The sequence below is a fragment of the Podarcis tiliguerta genome (genome assembly GCF_965153285.1).
Source record: "Podarcis tiliguerta genome assembly, chromosome: 12".
Lineage (NCBI taxonomy): Eukaryota > Metazoa > Chordata > Lepidosauria > Squamata > Lacertidae > Podarcis > Podarcis tiliguerta.
The window spans coordinates 37,460,415-37,485,779 of NC_139545.1; the positions used below are offsets into that span (position 1 = coordinate 37,460,415).

Sequence of the window (25,365 nt, forward strand, 5' to 3'; positions counted from 1 at the left end):
TAATCGAAGTGCTCAGCTATGCCTTCTGTAGGAAATGACACTCACCACTCCCTCTCCCTGTCCTTCCTCCTCTATCTAGAAAATTTCACTTCAGACTTTAAAGGACAGCAAAAACTGACCCAAGATATCCCTCTCATAAACTGCAGGCTCTGATATCCCAAAGGAGAATAGTTCTGCACATCTCCTCTCTCTTTAAACAGCAGCTCTTCACAAGCCCACATATCTGCAGATGTGTTAAACTGTTCTTTACTTCACAACTTCTAAAACACACACACACACACTTAGGACAATACAGATGGTTTAATACTGTACACTTGATTTAAATTGTCTTCATGTGAGGCAATAATGCAGTCTTGCAAAATCATACAATTTTACCAGTCTATGCATAAAGTCACTTTAGCATGATAATAGGGAAAAATCAATGGTATTTTACTTGTAAGGCTTTCCCTTCACCTTCTCCTTCACAAAAGTAGCAGCCCTGGGGCTAGTGGAGGAGGAGAATTTTGCAAAGCTGCATTTAATCTCCTTTCAGTCTTAACAGTAGCCACAATTAGTTCCTTCTGCTACAGTTCTACCTGCTTATAGTGGATAATTGAAAAGCTTGGGATTCTGATAACCTGAACCATCTCGTTTTTTACTCTGCTTTTTGAAATATATAAAAGCAAACCCAACAATCATTGATCAAAATCTGGAAAACATGTCCTTTTAAATTAATCTAGATAACAAAAACATCTAAGTTTAGGGGGATGTGCATATTTCTAAAGGGATAAGGCAGCCTGTATTTTCCCTGGTTGTGTTGTCTGCTCAATTCTAGTTTTAACAACAGCCATGTAGAAAGACCTCTGCATGCATGGTACTAAAAGATATGGCGAGGCCAGGATGAAGGTAAGGAGAACATGAGCATTTCTGCAGGATTTGTGCAGTGGTCTCTAGGTTAGCCAAACAGAAAAGTGGAAATGTATCAGTTCTGCCCTTGCAGCTAAAGTGATGCAAGAGAAACCGAATTCCAAAGGGATATAGCTATATTACCCGTGTTTTATAGCAATTAGGGTAATAGAGTTTGACTAAGTAGTACGTATGTGCACACAGAGAGATTAAGACGCTGTTTCTATAAAAACAAAGAATTCCATAAAATAGTATTTTTAGATGCCACGGTGCCCATTGTTGTTCATAGACACGATATATATTGGAAATGCAGCACATTCAAACAAGTTAAGAGGGGGAATTTTGGAAGGTTTAGCTAGCAATCCGAAATTGAGGCTGGGGATCCTTAAAGCAGGAAGGAAGTGCCCCTGAAAGGAATTCCTGTTCCAGGAGTTTGGGATCATCAGGGTGGGAGAGGAATCCCGCCGCATCAGCCAAGAACAGAGAAACGGAATTCAACATCCCTTGAAATGCAAAAGAAGAGCCTGTTGCAGAAGAAATGCAGGTAGCATGTGTGTGTGCGCACACCCCCCCATCCCAAACTGATCAAATTTCTAGGGCCAGGCTAGGTGATCGCAATCGTTTTTGTTTCACTCAGGCTTTTGACTCTGCCCAGCTGTTTCAGCTGCCTGGCCTCGTAAACACACGAGAGGATGCGGTGCGTGTGACGGAGCGAGGAGCGGGAAAGTATAAATCCCGCTGCTCCTCAAGGTGTCACAGCGGCCTGAGGGAAATAAAGAGAGACTGACGAAAAACACGCGCGCGGGCGGCGCTGGGATCCCTCGGGAACAGAAGAGTGTGTGATGCCATCGTTGTATGATAAGTTAACACGTGTAAGAGAGGAGGCGCACGGCTCGGGCCGGGCCTAGTTTGGCACTCGCACCACACACAAGAGCACGAGTCCCTCAAGGCAGGAGGAGCCCGGCAGCGGGAGTGTATATTTGTCACTTGGCCCTCCGCCCCAGGGGACACCCCCCCCACCTCGACCGCCCCCGTCACGCGCACGCTCTGACTGGGCACCCGCTCAAAAAAAAAACCGGTTGAGAGCCAGCAGGGCAGCGCGCGACGCAGAACTTCGCCCAGCGAGCTCGTGTTCTGCTGTCGGCCCATGAGCCACCGCGGGGGAAAAGGAGGAGGAAAAGCGAGAGAGCGAAGGCTGCTGCTGCTGCCGCGTCGCGGGGCCTTCGCCGAGGAGGCGTTGCAGTGCGCCTGCGTGCAGCAGGCCCCTGCTTCTGTTGCCTTTTTCGCGTTGCTGTCTCTCCCTCGCCTTCTCTCTCTCTCCGCCCCCCCCCCCCAGTCCGTGCGGCTCGCAGGACTGTTGCCGCTGCCAGCAAGCCCTTAATTCCTTGCTGGAGATCTCCCAAGACGGACTGGGTACCTGCCCGGCCGAGCCGGCGCCCAGCGAGGAACTTGGAAGGAGCCCCTTATCCGCCGCTCGGCTGTTGCTGCTGCTGCCGCCGCCGCCGCCGCCGCTGCCACCAGCGGCCATGGGTCCCACGTCCCTGCTATGGAGGCGGTACTGGCGGCGGCGGTGGCTGAGCGACTGAAGGCGGAGTGCTGCGGGGCAAGAACGGAGGCGGCGGCGGCGGCGGCGGCCGGGGTCTCTCCGGTGCCGGGGGGTGTCGTGCTGACGGTGTTTTTAACCCTTAGATGGTCTCTAGCGAGCCGTTGTTGCTGCCTGTGTCACTGGAGGGTGAGTTCTCCAATAGTATGAAGGAGATGATCGGCGGCTGCTGCGTTTGCTCCGACGAGAGGGGCTGGGCCGAGAATCCGCTGGTTTACTGCGACGGGCATGGCTGCAATGTCGCAGTGCATCAAGGTGAGTGAGACGGGCCTGCTTCGGCCAACCTCTCTTGGGAGGTGGGGGTGGGGGGTAGAGAGAGGGGGGGCGGGGGGCTGGCTTCGGAGGCGTCTCTTTTTCTCCCCCCCCCATGTCTCTTCTCTGTCTCTCACACACGCGTCACAAGTCACCACTTTATGGAGTGCGCCATCCACGTCTTTCCCCTCCTTGCTTGCAGGAGTGGGTCGCCTTCCCCCCTTCCCCCTGCCTCCTGTTAACTCTGTTGCTGGCTGTGTTCGTGGATGCTTAAAACTCAAGGAAGCGGGCCCTTTTTAGGAAAAGGGAGATGGGTGGACCCCCCTCCAAAGATGCTGAGGGCGGCCGGGCATGTGCTTTTGGAGGGGGGTGGCCAGCAAAGGTATGCTATCCTTGTGTGTGAACGAGTAAGTTGCGTGTGTCGCCCTAGTCGTTACTTCCTCATCCCCTGTGAGTGCCTGCCCTTCCTTCCTCCGCCCAAGTAGTGAAGGTAGGCAGGAAGGGAAAGATACGGAGCAGTATCAAAACACTTCGACGTGAGCTTAAAAGAGTATGGGCAACGTGCGCTTTTTTGCTTTTAGCAAAATTGCCCCTGCCTGCTAAGTCGGTATCCCTTTGCACTTTTTGGCACGTCCTCGAAAAGTCTTGCTCCTCCTACTCCTGTCTCCTAAACCTAGGTAAGAAGTCAGAAAACGTGTTTGTCAAGGGAAGAGAGTTAGCTGTCATGTGACTGCCCCTTTCCTCCCGACTGCCTCTGCCGGAGCGTCCTTTGGCTGGATGGTGTCTGCTGGATGAGGAGACTTCCTGTTTGTGGTAGGAGAGTGTTGGGGGAGGGGAGGAAAGGGGCACTGTGGACTGACTTAGCCTTTGATGGTAGATTTGTTTGGATTAGTGGAGGGAGAGCAGTTGGCTGGTGCCCAGCTGAGTGGCTGTGTTGCTGTTTTGCTTGCTATAATGAGCACAGTGTGTCTCTGCTTGTCTCTGATGATCTGTATGAGTTTCCTTTACGTCTGGAATATGTTACTGTTGCGGTCGTAACTTAGAGTATGCGAGTACATACATGATAGTACAAAAGATCCAGCTGATCCAGATTGTTTTTTAATCCTATTTGTGAGAGGTGGCTGCAGGGCTACATAGTTTGTGACGAGTCAGAAGGAGCACTGGAGAATGGAATAAACTGTCATTCCTTCATGTGAACTTGTCTATCATGAAAATCTTCAGGAATTCTCTCCCACCCGAAGGGTGGCACCTTGGAACTAATCTTTTCATGTTTCCAGTGTGCATGGATGTACTTTTTCTAGAATTTCAGGTCTGGGCTTACTATTTTTTGTTACAGCAAATGCTGTAGAATTGCAACTGTGCACCTATGTGTTTGATTCAGTGCATTGAAAAAGGGGTCAAGGTGTCTAGGTGAATAGATGCATGTGCTAGAGAAAGAGGAGGGATGGGACATTGTCCAAGTCAAGGGGCAATGTGAAACTTCAGCTCCCCTCTCTTTTCACAAAAGCTTATGCGTGTTTAGAGGTATGAGATTTCATGTGAGCAACCAGGAAATGGGCCACAGATGGTGACCTATTACAAAGTGGTGCAGATGTGCCCCATCCCCTTTCAGCATGACTATTGGATTGCAGAAAAACCTTAGTTTACGTGCACCCTACAGTATATTGTTTGTGGAATCCTCTGTACTCTGTAAGCTGAAATTGATATCTATATTTATAGTAAGTCTCAGTTTTTAATGAAAGTGAGAGACTGTGGCATCTGTGCTCTTATTCAGTTTCCCACACATGCAGTTAACCCAGCTTTTTCTTCTGTTGATGTGGTTATGAGTTTGCAAAATCTTTAAGACATAGTCTGAGAATGGGAAATAGGAAGTAAGTAAGAAATTGAAAGTGGAATAGGGAGACATAGGAGGAGTTACAGTACAAAAGTACTCATGTGAGACTAATATTGATTAGTGTATTTGTTTTGCTTTTAAATCACAGTTGCACTCTAGGTGTGTAATTTGATTCTGAAAAAGCACCAGAAAGCTTGATCCTGTGCATGTTTTCTCAGAGTAAATCCCATTTAGTTCAGTGGGGTTTACTCCCAAGTAAATGCACATATAATTTATATTATCTGAAAAATAGCTGCAAATGTCTGTTTTGTTATATCATTGTTTGGGTCTGCACTAGGGTCCTCAAAGTTATTTGCAATAAGGCTTGGCTCTCTCTATGGAAATTAAATTAAATATTGTACTATGAATATACTGTGGGAAAATCAAAGTACTATTTCCTTTATATTTCAGGAAAGCTTTACTTGGGAAAACTTCACTCCCAAACTTCTATTATTGATTTCATGTGTACCAATAAACCTGTTGGAGGGAGCTAGACATCCGTGGAGAAGAAACAGCTTAGGGCCCCCCTCTTCCTGTAGTAGCTGCTATTTCCCCAGGGGACCTAGAAGCAAGGTGACTGTGCAGCAGGACATTAGTGAGGAACAGCTGTCATTCCTTTAGTTCTCCAATCTTCAGTGACAGCATGTTAAGTAAAGGAATCTGAAATTGTAGAGCTGTAGAGCTGTAGAAATAACGTGAGATGACACCTTAAAAAGGGAAACCAGAGCAATCTTCACCTGAATAGTTATTCCATTTGAATTGGTTCTCCTTGTGGGGAATGTACTTACACATGCAAAGTATGTGAACAGTACAGAAATAAGTATCCTCTTCCTCTAAAGTAACTAACCCTCTTTGTTTATGTGATGGCAGCCTAGGACACGGAGACTAAGCATGGCATATGATGGTGTCCTAACACTGAGGAGTAAATGGAGTAGGGCACAAACATTTTCTTCTAGATAAGGAAAGGAGAGGGGTGCTAGCATGGAAATTTGCTTTAAGATAGCCAGTTACTTTTGCACAACTTATGTATTAAGAGAGACCCTGTATTTTCTTTTTTGTTCTGGTTAGAGGCATCATGAGGTTTATTCCATCTTTTTGGACATGCTGACAACACCATTTCCCAAACATGGAAATGCTGACAACACCATTTCCCAAAATTTCTGAAATCAATTTGGCTAATTAGGTGATAGAAATATTTGGCTCTGTTTTGGAAAACATTCCCAATACACCCAAGATTTTTATTAATTCAGATGCAGGAGCCACTGCAGTTGTGGTTGGTTGGGAGCTTCAGCCTACACTGCAAAGTGTATCTAAGGCCCCATCTCATGCATACATATCTGGAAATAAACCCAGTTTAATCCATGCAATTTAACTTCCAAGTAAATACACATAAGATCATACTGTGTGCTGTATAACTCAAGCTATCCAGAGATATAGTGCTGATCTGATGCACTAATGAATTCTCAAGTAGACTTCTATACGATCCGCTGTTCCAACTTAGTTTTGTTACATGCTCTCTGCTTGCGCACATATTCAGGGTATTTAGCTTTATGATGCAGTTGAATTCTGGACTATATAAAGCCCTGGGCTAGTTGATCTGTTTGCACAGTGGTCTCTGCAATATTAATTCCTAAGCTCAGTCATGCCTGTGACACATGGATTTAGAGAGACTTGCACATATGTAGCATTTCATCATAAATCATGCGAGGGCAAATTGTTGAGGCTTAAGAGCAAGCATAAAAGGAATAAGCAGCATTGGCAAATGTTGATGGAAGGCAGTTTTGAGTACGTATACCTGTTTTGAGCTCCATAATTTCTTATTTTAATTGTGTAAAGCTCCATGTGCATTGATGGTGCTATATAAATAAATGTCAATAATAATAATAATAATAATAAGTACTTGAGTATAGATTTGATTTCTTAAGTTTCATTAATCAGGATGGGACTGCACAGGTGTGCAGGGTTATTCACATTGCCTGAGTAGATAGACATGATAAGGACTGTAAAATGTTTAGTTTCCTTGTGCTCTGGAGGAGTACATGGGTGTTTTCTATTGCATTTCTCTCACTTGTCTCCTCCTGCTGCTTCTGCAGTCTTTTTTGGAATCTGAAATATCTCATCTTCCTCTTGGGCCATTTAAGATCAGAAGAGACTGTCCCTGGCACACTTCCCAATATGGGGAAAATTACACATGCCTATGGGAATGAGTACAGAGTGCTGCAGTTGGTGAGCACTTTGTTGTAGGGATGGGTGTTTTCATTGGCTTTACACCTGATAAGCTTGTTGCTGCAGAATTAGAGCTTTGGATGGATATGCAGAGTCTACAAACAGCAGGTTTTGAGGAGCCATGGAATGAGAGCCAGACAAGAGAGGGATCAGGAACCGTGAAAAAAGTCTAAGGCACAAAGCATAAAGAGGAACCAGACCTCAGGAGTCAGAAGAGAGACAGTGCAGTCAAAAGAAGAACCAACATCACAACTGATAGTAGGTCACAGCTGGGTAGATTATTCAGAAGGACTGGGAGCAGGAACTGTGGAAAGAGTAAAAGGCATAACAGGAGGCAGGTCACAAGAGATGGAGGCTGAGAAGCACAAACAGGAGCTTAGGTATGCAAGGTCAAATGGATTATTTAACTTTAGACTTCAGATTTGGGTCTAATTGGGGGAGGCTTTATCTTCAGCAAAGTGTGAAACTAGAGAGGAGTCATGGAAAAAGCAGGCACATAAGGGTGAACGCCTTCAAGTGCCAGTGATTCAGTGGCCACGGTTAACATATAATTGTAAGCTAAAAACCTTGGCTTATACACCATACTGTGCAGGAGGTTTATGCTAGTGCATGCAGGCTGATTGCTGTCACTTAGTTTCTTCTTTTGCATGAGCAAGTAAACAAACTAGGAAGGGTTAACTTAGCATTACTTCCAACCCCTGGGATCGTGGGTTGTTTCTCCCTAACAAGCCAGGTCTGTAAACCAAGTATCTTGAACCAAACTTAAGTCAATTTTAAGCCAAGGTTTAACGATCCTGGGTTTGGATATAATGCTAACTCTCCTTTTCTCGGGTTTTGCACTCGCAGGAAGCATGGAGTGAAACAGAAGTAACTGGGCACATACAACATGGGTTGTTTAGCCACAGTTCTTGGCTTATTATGTGTGAGTGCAGCCATTGTTAAACAAGAATTCAGGTTCAAGATGAGACTGCATCTTTGGGCTAATGTGCTTTCTTCTGTGATAATGCTGCACATATCCTCTGTTGTGGTATATTAGATAACAAGAGTACTGATTAGAAATGGACATACTTTTGAGTGTAAAAATGACTCTCCTTATGTTTTTGGATAGTGTTTTTATAGTGACACCTACATGTTGTTGTTAAATTTGGCAGTCTGCTCTGCAAGGCTGTTTTTATACAATGTTTTTATTTGTAACACAAAAAAATGCAATTTGTGTAATTGGAAACAATGGTAGTTCTGTCTTTGCTTTCAGTAGGATGTGGATTGCACCCAGAATTGTGCAAGTGTCGGTTATAAACTCATTTGGCTGTAAATGCCTTTTGAAATTAGTAGAATTTTCTTTCTTTACCATACTTGACTGAATCCGGTCTTTTTGGTGTGTGTATGTTGTGTGTGTCTGCATGCATATTTAGACCACAAGATTTGATACAATAGGAAACAGCCAGCCTTGGTTCAAGAAGCTCTGTAGGTTTGTCTTAGTCCACATGTTTCTCCCTTCATTCATTAATGGGCAAAAAAAGAGAGACACTCCCCCCACCCTTTTGACAGAAGTTAACAAATTCTGTAGGCATACTAGGTCCCTGTAGAGTGGATAGTAAAGGTAAAGGGACCCCTGACCATTAGGTCCAGTCGTGACCGACTCTGGGGTTGCGGCACCCATCTCGCTTTATTGGCCGAGGGAGTCGGCGTACGGCTTCTGGGTCATGTGGCCAGCATGACTAAGCCGCTTCTGGCGAACCAGAGCAGCGCACGGAAACGCCGTTTACCTTCCTGCCGGAGCAGTACCTATTTATCTACTTGCACTTTGACGTGCTTTCGAACTGCTAGGTTGGCAGGAGCAGGGACTGAGCAACGGGAGCTCACCCTGTTGCGGGGATTTGAACCGCCGACCTTCTGATCAGCAAGTCCTAGGCTCTGTGGTTTAACCCACAGCGCCACCTGCGTCCCTTGTAGAGTGGATAATGCTTGCTAAATTACAGGCAAGCAGTGTTAGAAGCTAGGATAGAAAAGCTAGGAGCCAAATGGCTTCTGGGACCTGGGTTTTGGGTGCCAAAACAGAATGTCGGGGGGTGGGGTGGGGGTTGGCAACACTTTTAATTTATTATTTTGATAAGCATAAGAGACATATTGTTAATATCACATTTTTAGCAGGAAATTGTTAATACATGTTTAATTTGGTGTTGAAATAAAAATATTGGTACTATACTTCGGTTTCCCAAACACTCTACTCTTTATTGTTAAACTTCTTAAGTAGTTAAGGATTGTCTATCCTTAACATATACTTTGAGGCTTCAAAGCACATACATTTCAGTAATCCTTAAGTGTCAGCCAGGCGCAAAAAATGGCACCTAGACTTTCTGAGATGCTCGCAAATGGAGACTCTGTAGTTGCAAAATGTGCCTGGTGCCCTGCTAATTTCGAACCCTGCAGGCAGGAAGGTGGGATACACCTTATAAAAATGGATTTTGGCATAGGAATAACTAAAAGGGGTTTGCTTTATGATTACAAGCTAGACCTGTCTTTTGTGAAGAAGCTATCCCATTCTATACTGACGTCTTTCCTAAGCTTGGCGAGCTAAATTTCAATTTTGTAGTGTACCTGTTGCCCTTTCACCTCACGATTTGGCATTTAACTTGTGTGGTAAGCGTAGAAGCTTATCTTCAGTTTTAGTAGACACTTGTCTGCAGCATTTTTAAAATGTCTATCACTGAGTCAATATTAAGTGGTTTAGGGTCCCTGCTTTAACTGGTGCAGACTTGCACAGGTCCTGTCATTACCTAGGTAAGCTTACAATACTACTGAGGCATCAAATTTTAGCTTGGGGTTCTTCTGAATCCAATGCACAACCCTAAAATAAACTGATAACCTGTGATTTTTAGACAGATGAAATAAAATTTATTTACCCATTGACCAAGGGCTCCCACAACATCCTCTCTTCCACCTCTCCCCCTGTTGAAGTTAGACTTGAAAGAAACATTCTATGGTAGCCAGTAGAATACATTATGGTGTGTGCTTGGTTGAAATGTATGTGTGGTGCCCGCAACAGTTTCTCCAGTTTGCAAATGTACTCTCAGAATGACCCTTGCACTTACCTATGTCTGTATTGCAGGACTTATTTTTCTGTATAATATATGTATTTTTAATATGATTTTTTTGGCTCTTTTCTCCCAAAATAGCATGCTATGGAATTGTACAAGTACCTACTGGACCTTGGTTTTGTAGAAAATGTGAATCTCAGGAAAGAGCAGCTAGAGTGGTAAGTTTGAATTGGTGTGTAATACTTGGGTGCATGTTTTAATCTAGTTCTTATCTTGGTAGCATTGCTCAAAATGTATTATTCTTAGCAGGGGGTGAAGCTTTCTCATTCTCAGGTTAACAGTGGGCATATATCCGCTGGAAGCCATAGAAATTCATTTTTTTCCCCTTTGCCTGGATTTTTTCATGTTCTAGTTTTAATATGGAAGTACAGAGAGAACCAGGCAGGATTTTCAGTGCTGCTCAGAGGCTAACAGTTGCAGAAATACTGTACTGCATGCTTCATAGTTGTGTTTCCCACCACCACAACCTTTTTCTGGTGAGGGGAAAGGATGGCAGAGGATCTTGTGAGGGAATGCTAACCTTCATTTTCTTCCCCATTGACTCCCTGCAACAAGGGGAGAGAGAGAGAGAAGCCAGACACAAACACTGTGCCACCAGAAGTGTGGTACTCTGCTATCTTGATAAATGTTTTACTCTCTGATTTTTGGACACCCACCACCCCACTGTGAGAATACACTGTAAACCAAAGAGAGATAAATCATGTTGGCTCTGTAGTCTGCCTGCAATGCTCTAGCTTCAACACATTAACTTCTTTGGGGTATTATTAATTCCAGTCTTGGAGGATACTTTTGCAAGTACTGATAAAGCTTTCTTATAATTCTGTATTGGCAATGAAGTAAAAAAGAAGTATCTATGGAGAACTGAAGTTCTGGATTTTGATATAACTGGATTTTGATATAATTTACTTAATAAATATAAACGACATAGCTCTCCTGCTACTTTCAAATGTATTGAATTTAATATTGGTTGTTTGATCTTAGCTTCATAATGCTAGTGTGGAGATAACCAACTTTAATTTGAATTCTGGATATGGTTAGTATTATACTAAACATCACAGTTTCAACATAAAGTTTTGCAATAATGGTTGGTATTGATTCTTTTAGGCCATAACATTATGTGGCTCATGCAGAACAGATCTATCTTGTGGGTTTTGATACAACAGTGTTGCTTTTAGCACTATCACTTGGAGCAGTGTGTGTATGCAGAAGCACACATGGTTGTCTTATTTGTGTCGTTGTTCCTGTAAATACAGAACTTAAAGGCTCTGGAGGTTTGGCTTGTCTGTAATTTAGAAATTGAGCTCCAGAAATGGCCATTCTCATAAGTAGCTTTAGATAAATAGAAACCATGGGTGTTGGAAACTGAGCTGTGGATGTTGGATACTGAGCTGTGATTTAAGACATAGATATCTGTTAGAGAGAGGTTTTTTAACTTAAGGAAAGCATCTATATTTATGAGAAAGGAGACAAATAGGAAATGGATCAACTACAGAAAATATTTGAACGGTACCTTATTTCTTGTTTTAATAACTGTTTGCCTTCCTGCAGAGATGCGAATTATGCCCCCATAAGGATGGTGCTTTGAAGAGGACTGATAATGGGGGTAAGTCTTTTACCTTTTCAAAAAAAGTCTCTAGTAATTTAAATATTTTGTTCCTTTTTCTGCAGTTCAGTTGCATAAACTGATAAAATTGGAACATAGCTTGTGTGGTTAAGATTTTTGGAGCCCCACGTATAAATATTCTGTTATTCTAAAGAGCTCTGAAACTTAGGTATTTCAGGGTTTGTATATTTAATAATTTAGGTGCTCATCACTGTAAAATGTATTTATTCTTGCAGCATGTATATGAGAAATCTTATCTTCCTCTTACACATGGAGAATGAGAGCACTGCATCATGCTAGAGGGCTGTATATAAATTGTAGACTTTAATTTTATGCAAAAATAATTCAGTGTAAGTGAACAGTGAAGGTTATTTAATTCCTTCGGTGGCTATGGTTTGCTAACTCAAGTGGCACACTTAATATGACAAGCAACTACTTGATGGTACCACCTGACTTTAAATGGGTGTTTCCTTCTCCCCAAGCCAGCATGGCTAATGATCAGGGTTGGCAAAATTTGTAGCCCAGCAATATCAACACAGCACACACTAGCTTGCCCAACCCTGCACCCATCCATTATAGAGAAGGGCTCTTGAAGAAGGTCTTTAAACTTGTGGCTAGGCTCATGTAGAAGAAGAGATGTATCCATGACCCACACCATTTAGGGTCATCAGCACTTTGAATTAGACTTTGGAGCCAATGCAGGTTGTTTGTATTAAAATACATGGAAACTTATCTGTGCTTAATTTTTTTTCATTTTTGTGAAGGCTTAATTTGGGTTTCTGTGGTGATTACTTTCCTTTTCCATGGTTCCATGATAAAGTTTTATTTTATAGACCCATCTCTTTTTGAGACTTTTTGAGGTGGCTTACAAAAAGCAGAAATAGGATAAAAGATAAAAACATGGCACTAATACAAACATGTTTATACTCTCATTTTAACTTACAAGCCAGGTTTCTTGCTAGAATGCTTTTTAGAGGGAATCAGTAACACATGATTTTTTAAATTTTGGCTAAGAGCCCCAAATGTGCTTATTAGAAGAAAGCAAAAGTCTGCATTGCTTACTTTAGCTTAGCTTTAATTTGCCTAATGATTCATTAGCATAATTTTCTTGAAATAGGACGTGGATTATTATTGATGCAAAGCTATCTCTTATTCAGTGTAGGAGTCTAGTGTAAGAGATGAAAATATGCATCAAGAAACAAGTTGCTCTTGCCTTCATGCTACTTTGTATGGAAAAGCAGCTCATATACTTCAAGAATTTTCAATTCAGCCTTGTATTACCACAATGAATAAGGTGTTAACTTCCATGAACTTGTGGTTACTGACATGGAATATGTGTATCGATTAGGGTACTGTCTTAGTGGGTAGAGGGTGCTGTTTGGGGGGTGCAACTACTCCATTGTCATGGAAAGTTGACTTTCTGGGAGTATCTGTCAAGTCTTGCAGAGGTGGCGGGCTAATAAGGATTGTTCTCATCTGTAGGTTGATGGATCTAGTTGGTTTCCAAACTGCATTTTTGGTGCACTTGGCAGACTGTCCTGTCAAAGCTCTAGCTCAGGGGTGGATAACTACTTAGCTCAACAGGCCACATCTTTATCTTCCCCCGACCCCTGGGGCCCAACTTTGATGGGGGGTGGGCCACAACATGTCAGTTGACTGATAGGTGGGAATTCCTGTGGCAGTGCGGGGAGCGGTCTGCTTCCTGTGCTCATTCCCTGCAGGGAATCTGCTGGCAAAGCAAATCCCAGCAAGACTGAGTTTCTTGCTCTCCAGTTGGTGAGCAGAGAGTGTAGTCCTGCTGCCTACAGGATTCACAGTACTCAGCAGGATTTTACCTTGTCCCCTATCCATCAGCTGAAGTTACCCAGTGACACTGGCTGGTGGACGGGTGGGTATGTTTGGGGGCAAATAGCTTCATGGGTTAATTTTGCCCCTTGGCGGACCAAGATTGGTTCTCCACCACCCACTGGAACTGACTTGAGTATTGGACATGATGGCTGTAGAACAGGAGTAGCCAGTGCACCTCCAGATGTTGGTAGACTCCAACTCCCATCAGGCCTGGTCAGACTTGCTCTAGATATTCAAGGCAATTGAGAACAATGAAGGAACTGGATGATGAGGTGTAGAAAGGTGTAGGAAAGGTCAAGTTAGGTTCAGCTGAACACAGATTCTTTGGTGGTGTCTTTGAAGAAATCCTATCTTCACCACTGTTTTATCTGCACAGTGCCATCCACTGGAGCTTTTTCAAGTCATAAAAGTCCTGTTACAACATGACTAGCTCAATTTTTACTTTTAGATAGTTGATGAAATCCACCCTGCTTCAGGCTTTGAGGGGAGGGAGTGAAGTCTTAAAGAAAGGGCACACACACTTAAATGTTTCTGCCAGATAGGTTCCCCACCCCCTTGTATTATGTTTCTGTATTTTAAATTGGTACTGTTCTTATATTTATGATATGGTATTAGCCAGCCCGAGGGATCCAAGGAACCATGTTTGGCAGCACACCAATTTAAAAATAAATATAAATGAGCTGCCGAACATTAAATTGCTATCTACGCAAAAATATCAGCCTCCTATTATCAACAATCTGGAGGATATGCTATAAAAATAATAAAGCCTTTAAAACTATTTTCAAAAGTTGCTTCTGGATAATGCTTGCCTAAAATGAAGATTACTTTCAACTTAATGGTAGGGTTTGCATGGTATTTATTAGGAGTAGGCTTTTGCCAGGAAAATCATGTTTTTTCTTGCCCTGGGAAAAGCTATTTTTTCTCATATTTTAAGACATTATAAAAAATTTTCATTATTACAATATTATGTTTCAAGCTGTGTTTATGACATGTAGCTTATTTAGCGTTGAACGAGGAAATTGTCATAGACCATGTTATATTTTTAGTTTTGTATTCTGTTAACAGAATTTATACTACATTAAAAACAGAATAGCATGTAAAAGAACGAAAATAATAATAATTTGGGATCAGATCTTAACTAAAGTTCTGCTGGTGGGAACAACCTGTGGGTGGAGTTCATTTAGTAGGAAGCTCCCACTAGGATTTGGGGGGGGGGGTGGCATTTTCTTCCATTCCCCCTGCATCACCTTGTGGTTTGTACCATTTGGTGACATTCTGGAGCATCATGAGAAAGGGGTTGCTGGGGAAGGAGAGGGTAGCGGAAAATGTTACCCTGCCCTGCACCCTGGCAGCATTTTCTGAATTCCTATTCCTGCTGCAAACAGAAAGAGCTATTCCATTCATAATCTCAGAATAACAATAGTAGAAGAACAAAAGTTCAAATTTTGAGGCATTAAGTAAAGATAAAGACAAAAGGTTCAGTGGGCAGAGGGACCTGGAAGAAGCTACACATAAGACTACATCTTGGTGGTCCTGTTGGAACTCCACTTGAAACTGACAATATCACTAACTGTTGCTATACCAAGCTTTCGTCATGTCCACTTACTGTAAATTGCCCCGTCACATTGTTGCATTATACAGTTGTTTCTCCTTCTGCATCAGTTTCTTGTCTAATAGCATCTTACTCTTTTTAAGAAGCTGGATACTTTTTGTTTGTGTATTAGATTCACTAATTTAAATTCCAGTTGCTTGCTGTAGCTGGCAACGTATATCTTGCAAGATTTCCACAGAGGTCTTAATCACTGCATAAACAACTGACCTTATGTTTTGCTTGTACTACTACTCCTAAATTGCACATCTTTGATCTCCAGCTAGATGCCCTGGAGTAAGAATGAACACCAGAGATGCTTATTTTTTAAAGCTCAGTATCTCTGCAAAAACATTTGGGTGTTGTTGTTTGTGTTTGTGTGTGTGTGCTTTAAATAAATCAACAAGAGACTTAAAAAGCTGTGAGGGAGTTGGTTCTTTTAAACTGATACAAAGCATCCAGTATTTGCAATCTTTCTTGTTTTACGGTTTTGTTTGGAAGCCTGCACTGTACACGACAAAGCTTTTTAGTTCAGCATATTTAGAACCAGTTATTGGATTGAAATCTGTTCCAACTGGATGCTGATCAGGAATGTTGTGCATCAGCATTCTTTGTCAGCTTTATAACAGGATTTCTGGAAGGCAGCTGCTTGGTTGAAAGCCAACTAACAATGCAATAGTGTCGTCATTTTTTTAAGGGTTAGAGTGGGGATCTCCTAAGCTTGTAAGGAATGTCACATGCCAGCTTTTGAGTCAGCAGCTTTCTCCCTCTGAATTTCATTAAGGCTCTGAAAGTTAAAAGAAAAAGCACTAATGCAAACTTAAGTTACCGAAGTGCTGTCGCCGACTACTGCTAATATATTATATTAAGTACTTATATCTGCTTGTAGCCGGATTCTGATATAAATTACTTAATAAATATAAACAACATAACCCTTCCGCTACTTTGAAATGTGAGATTTTAATATTGAACTCAGCTTCATAATGCTAGTGTTGAGATACCCAAATTTAATTTGATTGTTGAATCATCTGTTTTCAAACTTGGACTGATTTGCGGCTCAGACTTGGACTTGATTGAAGCTCAGAGCAGGGCATGTTCGACACCACCTAAGTACTGGTGTGTTGTATAGTAAGCAATAAATAAAAAAAATACTAAAGATGGTCTGATAAAACAAATTAGTAGGTCTTCTAAAAGCAAATAGTTTTTGTTAAATTATTTTCATTCATTGTAGAAAGAAGGGCATTCAATATTGAGACAAGTTCTGTTTCCAGGAATTCGGAAGGTAGCTTCTTGTGAAGTTGGCACCTTCCATGTATTCCAAGTCATCTATCTGTTTGTATAGGAAGACACTGTGGTGCTCTTCAGGAGCTGCATAAAGGGAAGGATGCAGAGGGCCTTCTCAGTAGTCGCGCCCTGTGGAATGCCTTCCCGTCAGATGTCAAGGAAATAAACCACTATCTGACTTTTAGGAGATGTCTGAAGGTGTAGGGAGTTTTTATGTTTGATGTTTTACTGTGCTTAGTGTTTTAATTTGTTGGAAGCCACCCAGAGTGGCTGGGGCAATCCAGTCAGATGGGTGGCATATTATTAATAACAATAATAAATAAACAATGAGAGAGAGGGAGTGAGAAACCAAAAACCAACATAGCAGAAATGCACTCTGGTCTTGCCTTTCATTTTCCAATATTTGGTGATTGCCTTAAGGGTGCTCCTTTTGTTTTATGGACAAGATACCCTCCTGTTCTAGACATTCCTCTTGTTTCTGTTATCCATCTCAGGCATACCATGAGCAGTGTTCGAAACTCCCATTGCTCTAGGCGCATTTTGTGACAAGGAATTTCATTAGTGCAAGAAGTTTCTGAGCTCTGGGTGCAGTACTGTGCCTAAGATTTCAGATTAAAACTGCAGAGTGGAAGGAAAGGAGGACCTTTTTCTGTCTCCCCACTTCCAGCTACTCTCTGAAGACTAGAGAAGAGATTCTCTTAAGAATATTAGGGGGGTGGGCAGGGGAATGACTAGACCATGTGAAAAATGAACATAATATTTTAGCATTAGTTCATTCATTTTCAGCTTTGTATTCTTGTTATAAAAAAAGTTCACCTAGACATTCCTTGGTTGCACCTATAACCTAGGTTTAAGGTGCCATCTAGCTCCTAGCTTTCATATCTCAGTTTCTAACACTGACCATGAGAGAAGCAACACCAAACTCCAAAAGTTCTCCCAAACCAAAGGGTAACTCTGATCAGCCCCAACCTGGGAATAAACCCTTCCTCTTGACTCAAGGCTCCTTAGTTTCACTTGCAGATATGTGGTGAAGGGCCATATTGTAGGTGGGTTCTGCAAACAGTGAGAGAAAGTTATTCCCCCTTCAAGCATACGCAGAGACCATTCTCTTATCTTCCCTTGCTCAGGCAACCCAAGAAAAATGCAACACTATTCCAATGCTATCCAATACTTTCTGGAGAGAAGAGTAATAGACTCCGAGCTAGTGCCAGAGGGATAATTACTTCTTTAAGGTGAATTATGTTTTTGTCAGTATATTGAAGAAATCAGAAAACCTCAGAAAGATTGTAGATCTCCACGCTCTGGCATGGAGATGGGTTGCACTATTTCTGCGTGCCTGTATTGTTAAGATTTCATCGCATGAATAAATTTTATAGAGGACTAACTAACTGCCTCGTTGACTTTGCAATTGTTCCTTCTGAACTTCAGTTGTTCTGTCTTCAGCTCCTTCTTCCTGTCCTTGGTCCTAGTTACCAATAAGACTTACCTGAAGATGGTAGAGTACAAGTTTTATTCCTGTTTGTAAGACTACCTGGTTGTGTCTTTAACATGTGCAGACTACTGTACAGAAGCCCTAGAGGCACATGTTTTTGATCACTCCTTCTGGAAGCCAACTGTTTTTCTTTTCGAGGGGGGAAAAATATGTTATCTCTGATAAAAGGAGATTTAACTCTTAGCAAGACTGTTGGAGGTGATGGGTTTTAATTTCAGCTGACTTTCTTGGGCCTATCTACATGTCTGAGCTCTTCAGACATTCCTTCTAATCTTCAAGATCAAATTGCATCAAGATTGAACCCACATATCTGAATACCCAGGAACTCAAAAGTCAATATCCCAGTGGACTGTGGTAGAAAGGTATACATATCAAAGACTTACTCATAGTATATTCAGAAGTAACCATTGCCAGCCTACCTATGTGGGAAGCGCACTTCAAATAATTCTTCATCTAGGAGCTGTGGTCACACGCTGTAAGACATCTTGTAGCATCAGCTTCCTAGAGTTCTGAGTGGTCTGTCTGACTCTCAGTACCTTTGCTCTCCTGTTGGACAGAACAAATGTGTCTTTCCAAACCAACAAATACATGTGAAAAAGCTTATTGGAAGCTGTGTCCTACCTATGGAAAGCCCTTGCATGCCTTCTGTTGAGTGAAGCAGGACTCCTTCAACAGCCAGGTATCTGAGAGGCATCTACAATGCTTGGATGGTAGTTGAGCAGGCAGCAAATAGGCCATTTGGAACAATCTCTAACTCTGGAGGTTCCTTCTGATCAGTTATGTTTGGGTTCCAGTTGTTGACTTGCATGTCTGCTGAAGAAGCAAACTAGGGACCAAATGTGGGTGCAGACATGAATTATGAAAAAGCAGATGATGCCTTTCAAATGTATTCTGTAATCCCTATAACAGTTAGAACGATTAGATGCTACTTTGGTTATTTCTAGGTGGCCAAGACGTTCTTGGTAGCTCTTGATGGCTCTTGATGGAGGTTCTGTGAACACTTCCTGCAGAGGTGCACCCGCTGTGCAAGGAAGGGCTCTTCTCAGCCCCAGCTATTATGGTTGCCACCTTGAAGATGGAAAGGCAGGCCTTAGGCCTTACTAGCTATCAGGATGTCACCCAGTGTGACTTCCATACCTATGGCATAATTTAAGCTATAAATTATCCTAGCATATAATACTTGGAAGGCCCTTGTCAACTGAACTGTTTAGAATTGTCTGCTGTTATCTTAGTGAGGGATATAGTTCTGTTTGCAAGATGACTGGATTGTGGTCTGCAGTCAGATACACTGAGCTTCAGTGTAATGCAAATTCTCACAATACTTGGTGAGTTCCTTAAGTAACATGCATTCAGAGGGTGCTAACTGCCCACTGTAAGCGCATAGTAGTGTTAGAACTTAATGTTGTTGCCTATTCAGAACCCAAGGTTTTTTAACACATAATAATATTGGATACTTCTTATCTGGTGCAAATGTGCTAAAATTTTGAGGGGGGTGGGAAGTCATATCCTTATCTTGCTCAGTTAAGAGGACATTTCTGCCTCCAAAGAGATCCCAGCTGCTTTCAACATTCCCTGAAAAAGCAAGTGTTATGTCATGGGGTTTGTATCTAAGGGTTTGGAAGAAAGGAAATCTGAAAAATGATTAGCTCATGAAAAAAAGCTGTTTGAATGGAGCAGTGTGCATAAACAATATTAGCCAGGAACGCAGCAGGTCACTTTCTAGGACCCTGAACAGAAGAACACGTTATTTCTAGTGGCAGAAAGCAGATGGGATGCATTAGTTCCAACGTCTGTTATAAAAGGTTATGAGTTCCTGTGGAAAGGGGAACTGAAAAATGAACACCAGTGGCTTTCTGGGACACCAAAGAAAGCTATAGCCCTAACTTCCACTTTAGTATAATCTGCTCTACATAAATCAGTGTTTCAGTTTGCCATAACCTCATGTGGGCAGCTAGCTACTTGAAATGCAGCAAAATTAATTTCCCAGCAGTTTTTTGGTTGTTAGGAGCACAAAGACATTGTTTCCAGCGGGTAGCAACAGAAATAACTAAAGCCAAAGTGGTATTTCAGTGCAACTTCATGTATCAATTCTGGGCTGTTTTTTACTCCTCCTATTAACAGCACACCAACCAGAATACATTTATCATTTAATGCTGTATCTCAAGAGTGTGGAGACTTTTTCAGCCTGAGGGTCAGGTCACATTATCTTAGGGAAAACCTTCTGGATGTTGCATTCCAGTACTGGGTGGGGCAAGAGAGAATACTGGGTGGAGCAGTAGATGCAACTCTTACTAGAGATATATATATATTTTGGAAATTCTGAACCCACAGGAGAATATTTTTTTCCTGTTTTTTTTAGGGGTGTGGAATTTTGTGGGCAATTAAAAAAAATTCTACAACTTTTTAAAGCCGCTTTTACAGGTCATGTGTCAGTTTGTTGCTTTAGGAACATAACATGTATTTTGTATAATATGGTTTGCCATTAGATTATCATGTTTGGTATATTAAAATACAATTTATTTGGTCCATTGCAAATTGAATTTATATTTTTAATTAATTTCATTTTTTGGTTACAAGTGGAGCTCCAAGCTGCTGAACTGTAAGGAGTCTAGCATCCCTTTCGTTTTGTCAGTTTATGAGAATGGAAAAACAACAACAATAAAAGCAGGAGAAACCATTATGATTATAGTAAAAATAAGAAAACTATATATTTAACTAAGTCCTACTCAGAGTAGACCCATTAAAATTGAGGGACCTATGTTAGTCATGTCTCTTAACTTCCAGCAGGCCTATCTAAGTAGGACTAGCATTGAATACCACTCTGTCTCCTTCTGTTCTCCATAACCTCAAGCAGACATAATTCACTCATTGCCATAAAAAGAGCTGTGAGGGGGTGGGGAAGGGGCAGAGGGAAGGCAGAGCCAAGACTCAATGAATACTTCATGAAATTTAATCAATCTCATTTTCTGAGCTATCTCAATCCATTTATGCTTCTTCATATTTGTCATCATATTTATTATGGACTTCTAAATATCAAAGGTTTGCCTGGATAGAAACAAATTTTATCTACCCTGTCACATCTTTCAATTTTCCCATTTTTGGAGAGGGAAAAAGGCTTCGGGGGGGGGGACAGCACTAAATGTTGTACACGTGATTGGCACTTGTGTGTTTAGTTTTCCTGTGTTAAATATTACGGAGGGAGGACTGATTGGCACTTTGATGTGGGGATAAGTGTGTGTGTGGGGGGGGGGATTTAATTCATTGCTCCTGTCATGGTTCCAATACAGGTAGGACTTGCCCAGTGGTTACCATTTGCCTTCAGAGGAAAGCTGCCATTGGGTGTAAAGATTTTGAAAGACAACAAAGTAAACGAGGGCCAGTCACATGCACAGTGGCATGTTTGACCTTGAGAGTATATTATCCTTGTCCCTTGTGCACACATTCTCTCTTGTGGAATTTGGTGTGTGTGTCATAACATTTTTGCATGCCGGAATAGGTTGATTCAGACTTTTGGCAAGGGGTGTTTGTTGCGTATATACCAGTGCATAGTATGTATGCTGTAAACACCACAATTCATTTCTGTTTTGCAGATATTTATAAATAGTTCTGGAGCAGGTTCCAGAGAGCTGCAGACAATCAAATATTTCTCTGTTCATGGCCCCAAATGTTTGCAAACCTGTTTCAGCTTTACGTAATATTTGCTGTTCGCAGCATTGCCATGTAAAACATGATCTATTACCTCATGCATGGTTTGAAACAACTGAGTATACACGGAATAGGTAGAGCTGAGCCTTATAACACTGTATGAAGATTAGATAAGTTGTATATGTGATATTTCTAACAGGTACTTTGTGTACCCCTGTGATATTTTTTTTCCTTCTTCATGTTTGGACATTAACACAGATATAGAGAGTGTGTGAAGATTGGGACCTAATTTCTTGTGGAAGGCTGCAATTACGTTTTGAACATTCCTGCTATTCTGCTGCTTTTCATATTGGGAAATTGGTGTATCAAACTGTCTGGGAATTCTCTGTATAAAGTAATCCAGGACAGAATATGGGCAGCTCTTGAATAGCAAAGTAATTTTCAAGCTGAGCTATTTATGCAATGAAACAGTAGCAGACATGGTTAAATTGTTTTCTTTGGCAAGCACAAATTGGTGACTCTCTTGGGAACCACAGAGAACCTGAAATTAGGCAGGCTCTTATCTGGGTCAAGAATCCTTGGAAATTGAAAAGAAAAAACTGTCAGAAAAAAAATACCCTACTGGTCTATGAAATACTATCAAAAGCCACTGAAAGAAAGCTGCTTTATGCTGAAATACCATTCTAGGATACCACACAGGAAGATATAAAAGTAATAGTGTCAGGTCTTAGATGTAAGCAACAAGAAAAGGAGCAAATAATTCATTCTTTCTTATGGAAAGGTGTGAAGAGAAAACCATTATAGTTTAATTATCTGCATATTTTCTTCCCAATTTCAAGCATGTAGGCCTGTTAATTTCAATGTGAATTAAGAACTAGGTACAATCTAAAAGTGTTTTGTTTCTACTTTTGCAAAATCACTATTTATATTAGTTGTTTACAGCTCTTTGAAAATATGTAATCTTATCTTTATATGCTGTGATGTGTTAAGGAATGTGTTAGATACTTACATTGTGTTTAAATAATTGAAAATACATGTAACGTATGAAATGTTCTTTTTATAGTTGAAATTATTCTATTTGTATTGTCAGAAGGCATTAAGAATAAAATGTAATTAACTTTTTATAGGTTGGGCTCATGTGGTTTGTGCTCTGTACATTCCCGAGGTGCAATTTGCAAATGTTTCTACAATGGAACCTATCGTGTTGCAGTCTGTTCCTCATGATCGCTATAATAAGGTATAATTCTACTATGACTTATTTTCTTGATATAATTTCGTATTTGAAAAATATGCTATATATTTTCACATCTCATTAAAAGCAAACAAGCATATTTTGCTTTGAAGGGCTTGTGTTTCTTTAAAGAACATTTTGTATGAAAGAAAATGAGTAAAATTATTTACGTCTTACTGAAGTTTATAGCATGAGGTAATATCTACTTAGATATCTAATGTTTTTCATCACCAACTGATCAAATAGGTTTATGACATTTCCTGTTTTATTAGTAATCACTATATCTAGCAGCAGATTACTGTTGATCAGTTCCTTGATACGGTTCTTATTAAAAGCTAATTGAGAGTAGAATTGAATTTTTCAACTGTTGTTGTTGCTGTTGTTCTCTCCCTTTCTTCTTATAGCACAATGTTCACAGTTCTCGTTCTCTTGCTTTAGGGAAGCATCTGTAGTTAAACATTGTTTTGCCATTGAGAAAGTGAATGAAATATCAGCAGGAGCTCCCCACCCACTCATGTTCTTTACACATAATAGACCAGTGTAGAAATTCAGTTGGAACGTGTGTTGTGAGATTTAGATTATGCTGACTCATAAGTTAAGTACAGGCGACTCCCCACTTATGCGGAGGTTACATTCTGGTCCCCCCCACACATAATTGAAATTGGCTAAAGAAGGGAGCACCCTCTAAAAAACCCTTGAAATGCCCTTTCTGTAGCTCTCTCTTCAATCTATACCAAAATTACTGTATCCAAAAATATCCACAGCTAGAATTGAAGTTCTGGGGCTGGCAGGAGGCTAGAGGACTTTCACGAAAGTAGCAGCTGCTGCTGTGCTACCCCGCACATGCAGCTGTTAGGTGCGGAGGCTGAGCAGTGTAAACAAAGCCCCACTACGCCACTTCAGGGTTTCCTCCGCCCTCACTGACGTCCTTTTCATGCTTCCGGGAGGTTCTCCTCACGAGCCATGAGGAGACTCCAACTCTCTCTCTTGCCATTTCTAGGTGAATTGAATTATTTAATTATTTTCTGGTACTGCGTGTATATGAGGTTACACAGCAGTCAATCATATGTAAGGGGGGGGGACACCTGTATTATTGGAGTTGTACATGCATAGAGCCCAGTAAACAAAAGTGTACAGATTAGGGGATTCAGGTCCTTGTGTGTAAACCGCTTAGAGGTTTTATTACAGTGAAGCAGGATATATGTTTTGGTAACGGCTTAAAAACGTGTGTGTATATATATATATATGTGTGTGTGTGTGTGTGTGTGTGTGTATATATATATATATATATATATATATATGGTACCCAGCATGCAATATCATTGAGATCTTGGAGCAGGGGCGAAGGGTGGCAGAATAAGCCAGCGTGATCCCTGCCATGTGTTTTCTTGAACGTTAGCTGGGGATTAATACAGTGTTCATGGAAGATGTGCCATAGTCATATGTATGTACTCTATCTTTAACTCTTTATCCAGCCTCCCATTTTCAATTGGGGGACCAATGTATGGGGTTTGGGACAGATGGATGCAGCAGGGACATTGTTAGATGCACAGCATGGGGAGGACTTCCAGAAATCTGAATCCTGTTCCCTCTGTTACCATTCACCAGTTAACCCAATCTACTGTTTTGTCTTAATTTTATTTTTTAACTTAACTTATAGTTATTTTTAACTTTGTCAGATGTCAAGCACAGTATTACAAAGCTACAGTTAAGGCTACAGAAAATGTCATCCCACATAGGCCAGTTTAAAGAACTAGTTTATGATACTAATTTCATAAACTGGGCGTTGGGGATGCAATTCAACTTTATATTTATTGAACGGCAGAACTGCAGGCTGTATGTAAAAACGTTCTTGAAACTTAAAGGGGTTTCAAAATTATTTCAATATCAAGAGTTTGTTATACATAGAAAAGCCAGTTTAGTTGAGTTAGTGCAAGTTAACTTGCATTTTCAGAATTTTACTATCTTTTCTAGACTTAGTTTTGTTTCTGTGGTTTCTCAACAATCACCACCATTTATTTTTTCAGTTTTTGTTATGCTGTCAGTGACTACATTTCATTACATTTTTGTCATTCTCATTCATAAAAAAATATTGTGGTACATTCTGTCTGCGCATCATATCTTTGCTGTAAGTGTGTTTTAGTCAGGAAATACATTAAAACCATGTTGTTGTTGTTTTAAAAACCCTAAAGTCGTTGCTCCTCACAATTTGCCCAACATGTAGCTGGTGTTTTATAACATGTTCACCCTAATCCAGTGACAGTGATTCTTCAATAGAAGAATTAGTTGCTCTGTGTGTGGCTGTAATGTTCAGGTAGTTGGCACTGGAACTTGATGTTGTAAAAGCTGAACATGTGATCAATAAGATCCAGTCAGGCATGTTTAGTCTACTACACATCTCTGAATTGGGTTGATGCAGTTGATCAAGAGATCATAAAGACATATGATTTTATCATATTTGTAGAAAACCATTTTGCAATGTGAACTGATATTTGAAAAACAGCTGTCTATGTGTTTGACTAAGGCCTACTCAGAGTAAGTAGATCCATTAATATGTATATTTTAAGGGCATTTTGTAAAACTGATTCATATTGTATGGAAATATGGAAAGGATATGCTTATATATGTTTATATGCAACTGTGTTGTTCCCCTTAATGTATGAGAGACTCACTTGTTCTCCATGTGTATGCTCTGTAGCAGATTTACAGATATGTCACACATCCATTTTGTAACCAT

At 41.1% G+C, this 25,365-nt stretch overlaps 1 protein-coding gene across 9 annotated transcripts in view; it reads left to right on the plus strand.

Moving 5' to 3' along the window:
- Positions 1-25,365, plus strand: part of MLLT10 (MLLT10 histone lysine methyltransferase DOT1L cofactor) — a 131,725-nt gene that overhangs the window by 28,411 nt on the left and 77,949 nt on the right. The window contains exons 1-5 of one of the 9 annotated variants that reach the window (XM_083406158.1): positions 2,649-2,743; positions 3,418-3,553; positions 10,016-10,095; positions 11,486-11,540; positions 22,525-22,634. In XM_083406158.1, the coding sequence (XP_083262284.1) occupies positions 3,532-3,553; positions 10,016-10,095; positions 11,486-11,540; positions 22,525-22,634 (267 nt within the window). In that variant the 5' untranslated portion in view covers positions 2,649-2,743; positions 3,418-3,531. Of the gene's footprint in view, positions 1-1,797; positions 2,744-3,417; positions 3,554-10,015; positions 10,096-11,485; positions 11,541-22,524; positions 22,635-25,365 lie in introns of those variants that run through there. The other 8 variants (XM_083406161.1, XM_083406164.1, XM_083406159.1 and 5 more) reach the window with 8 other exon arrangements.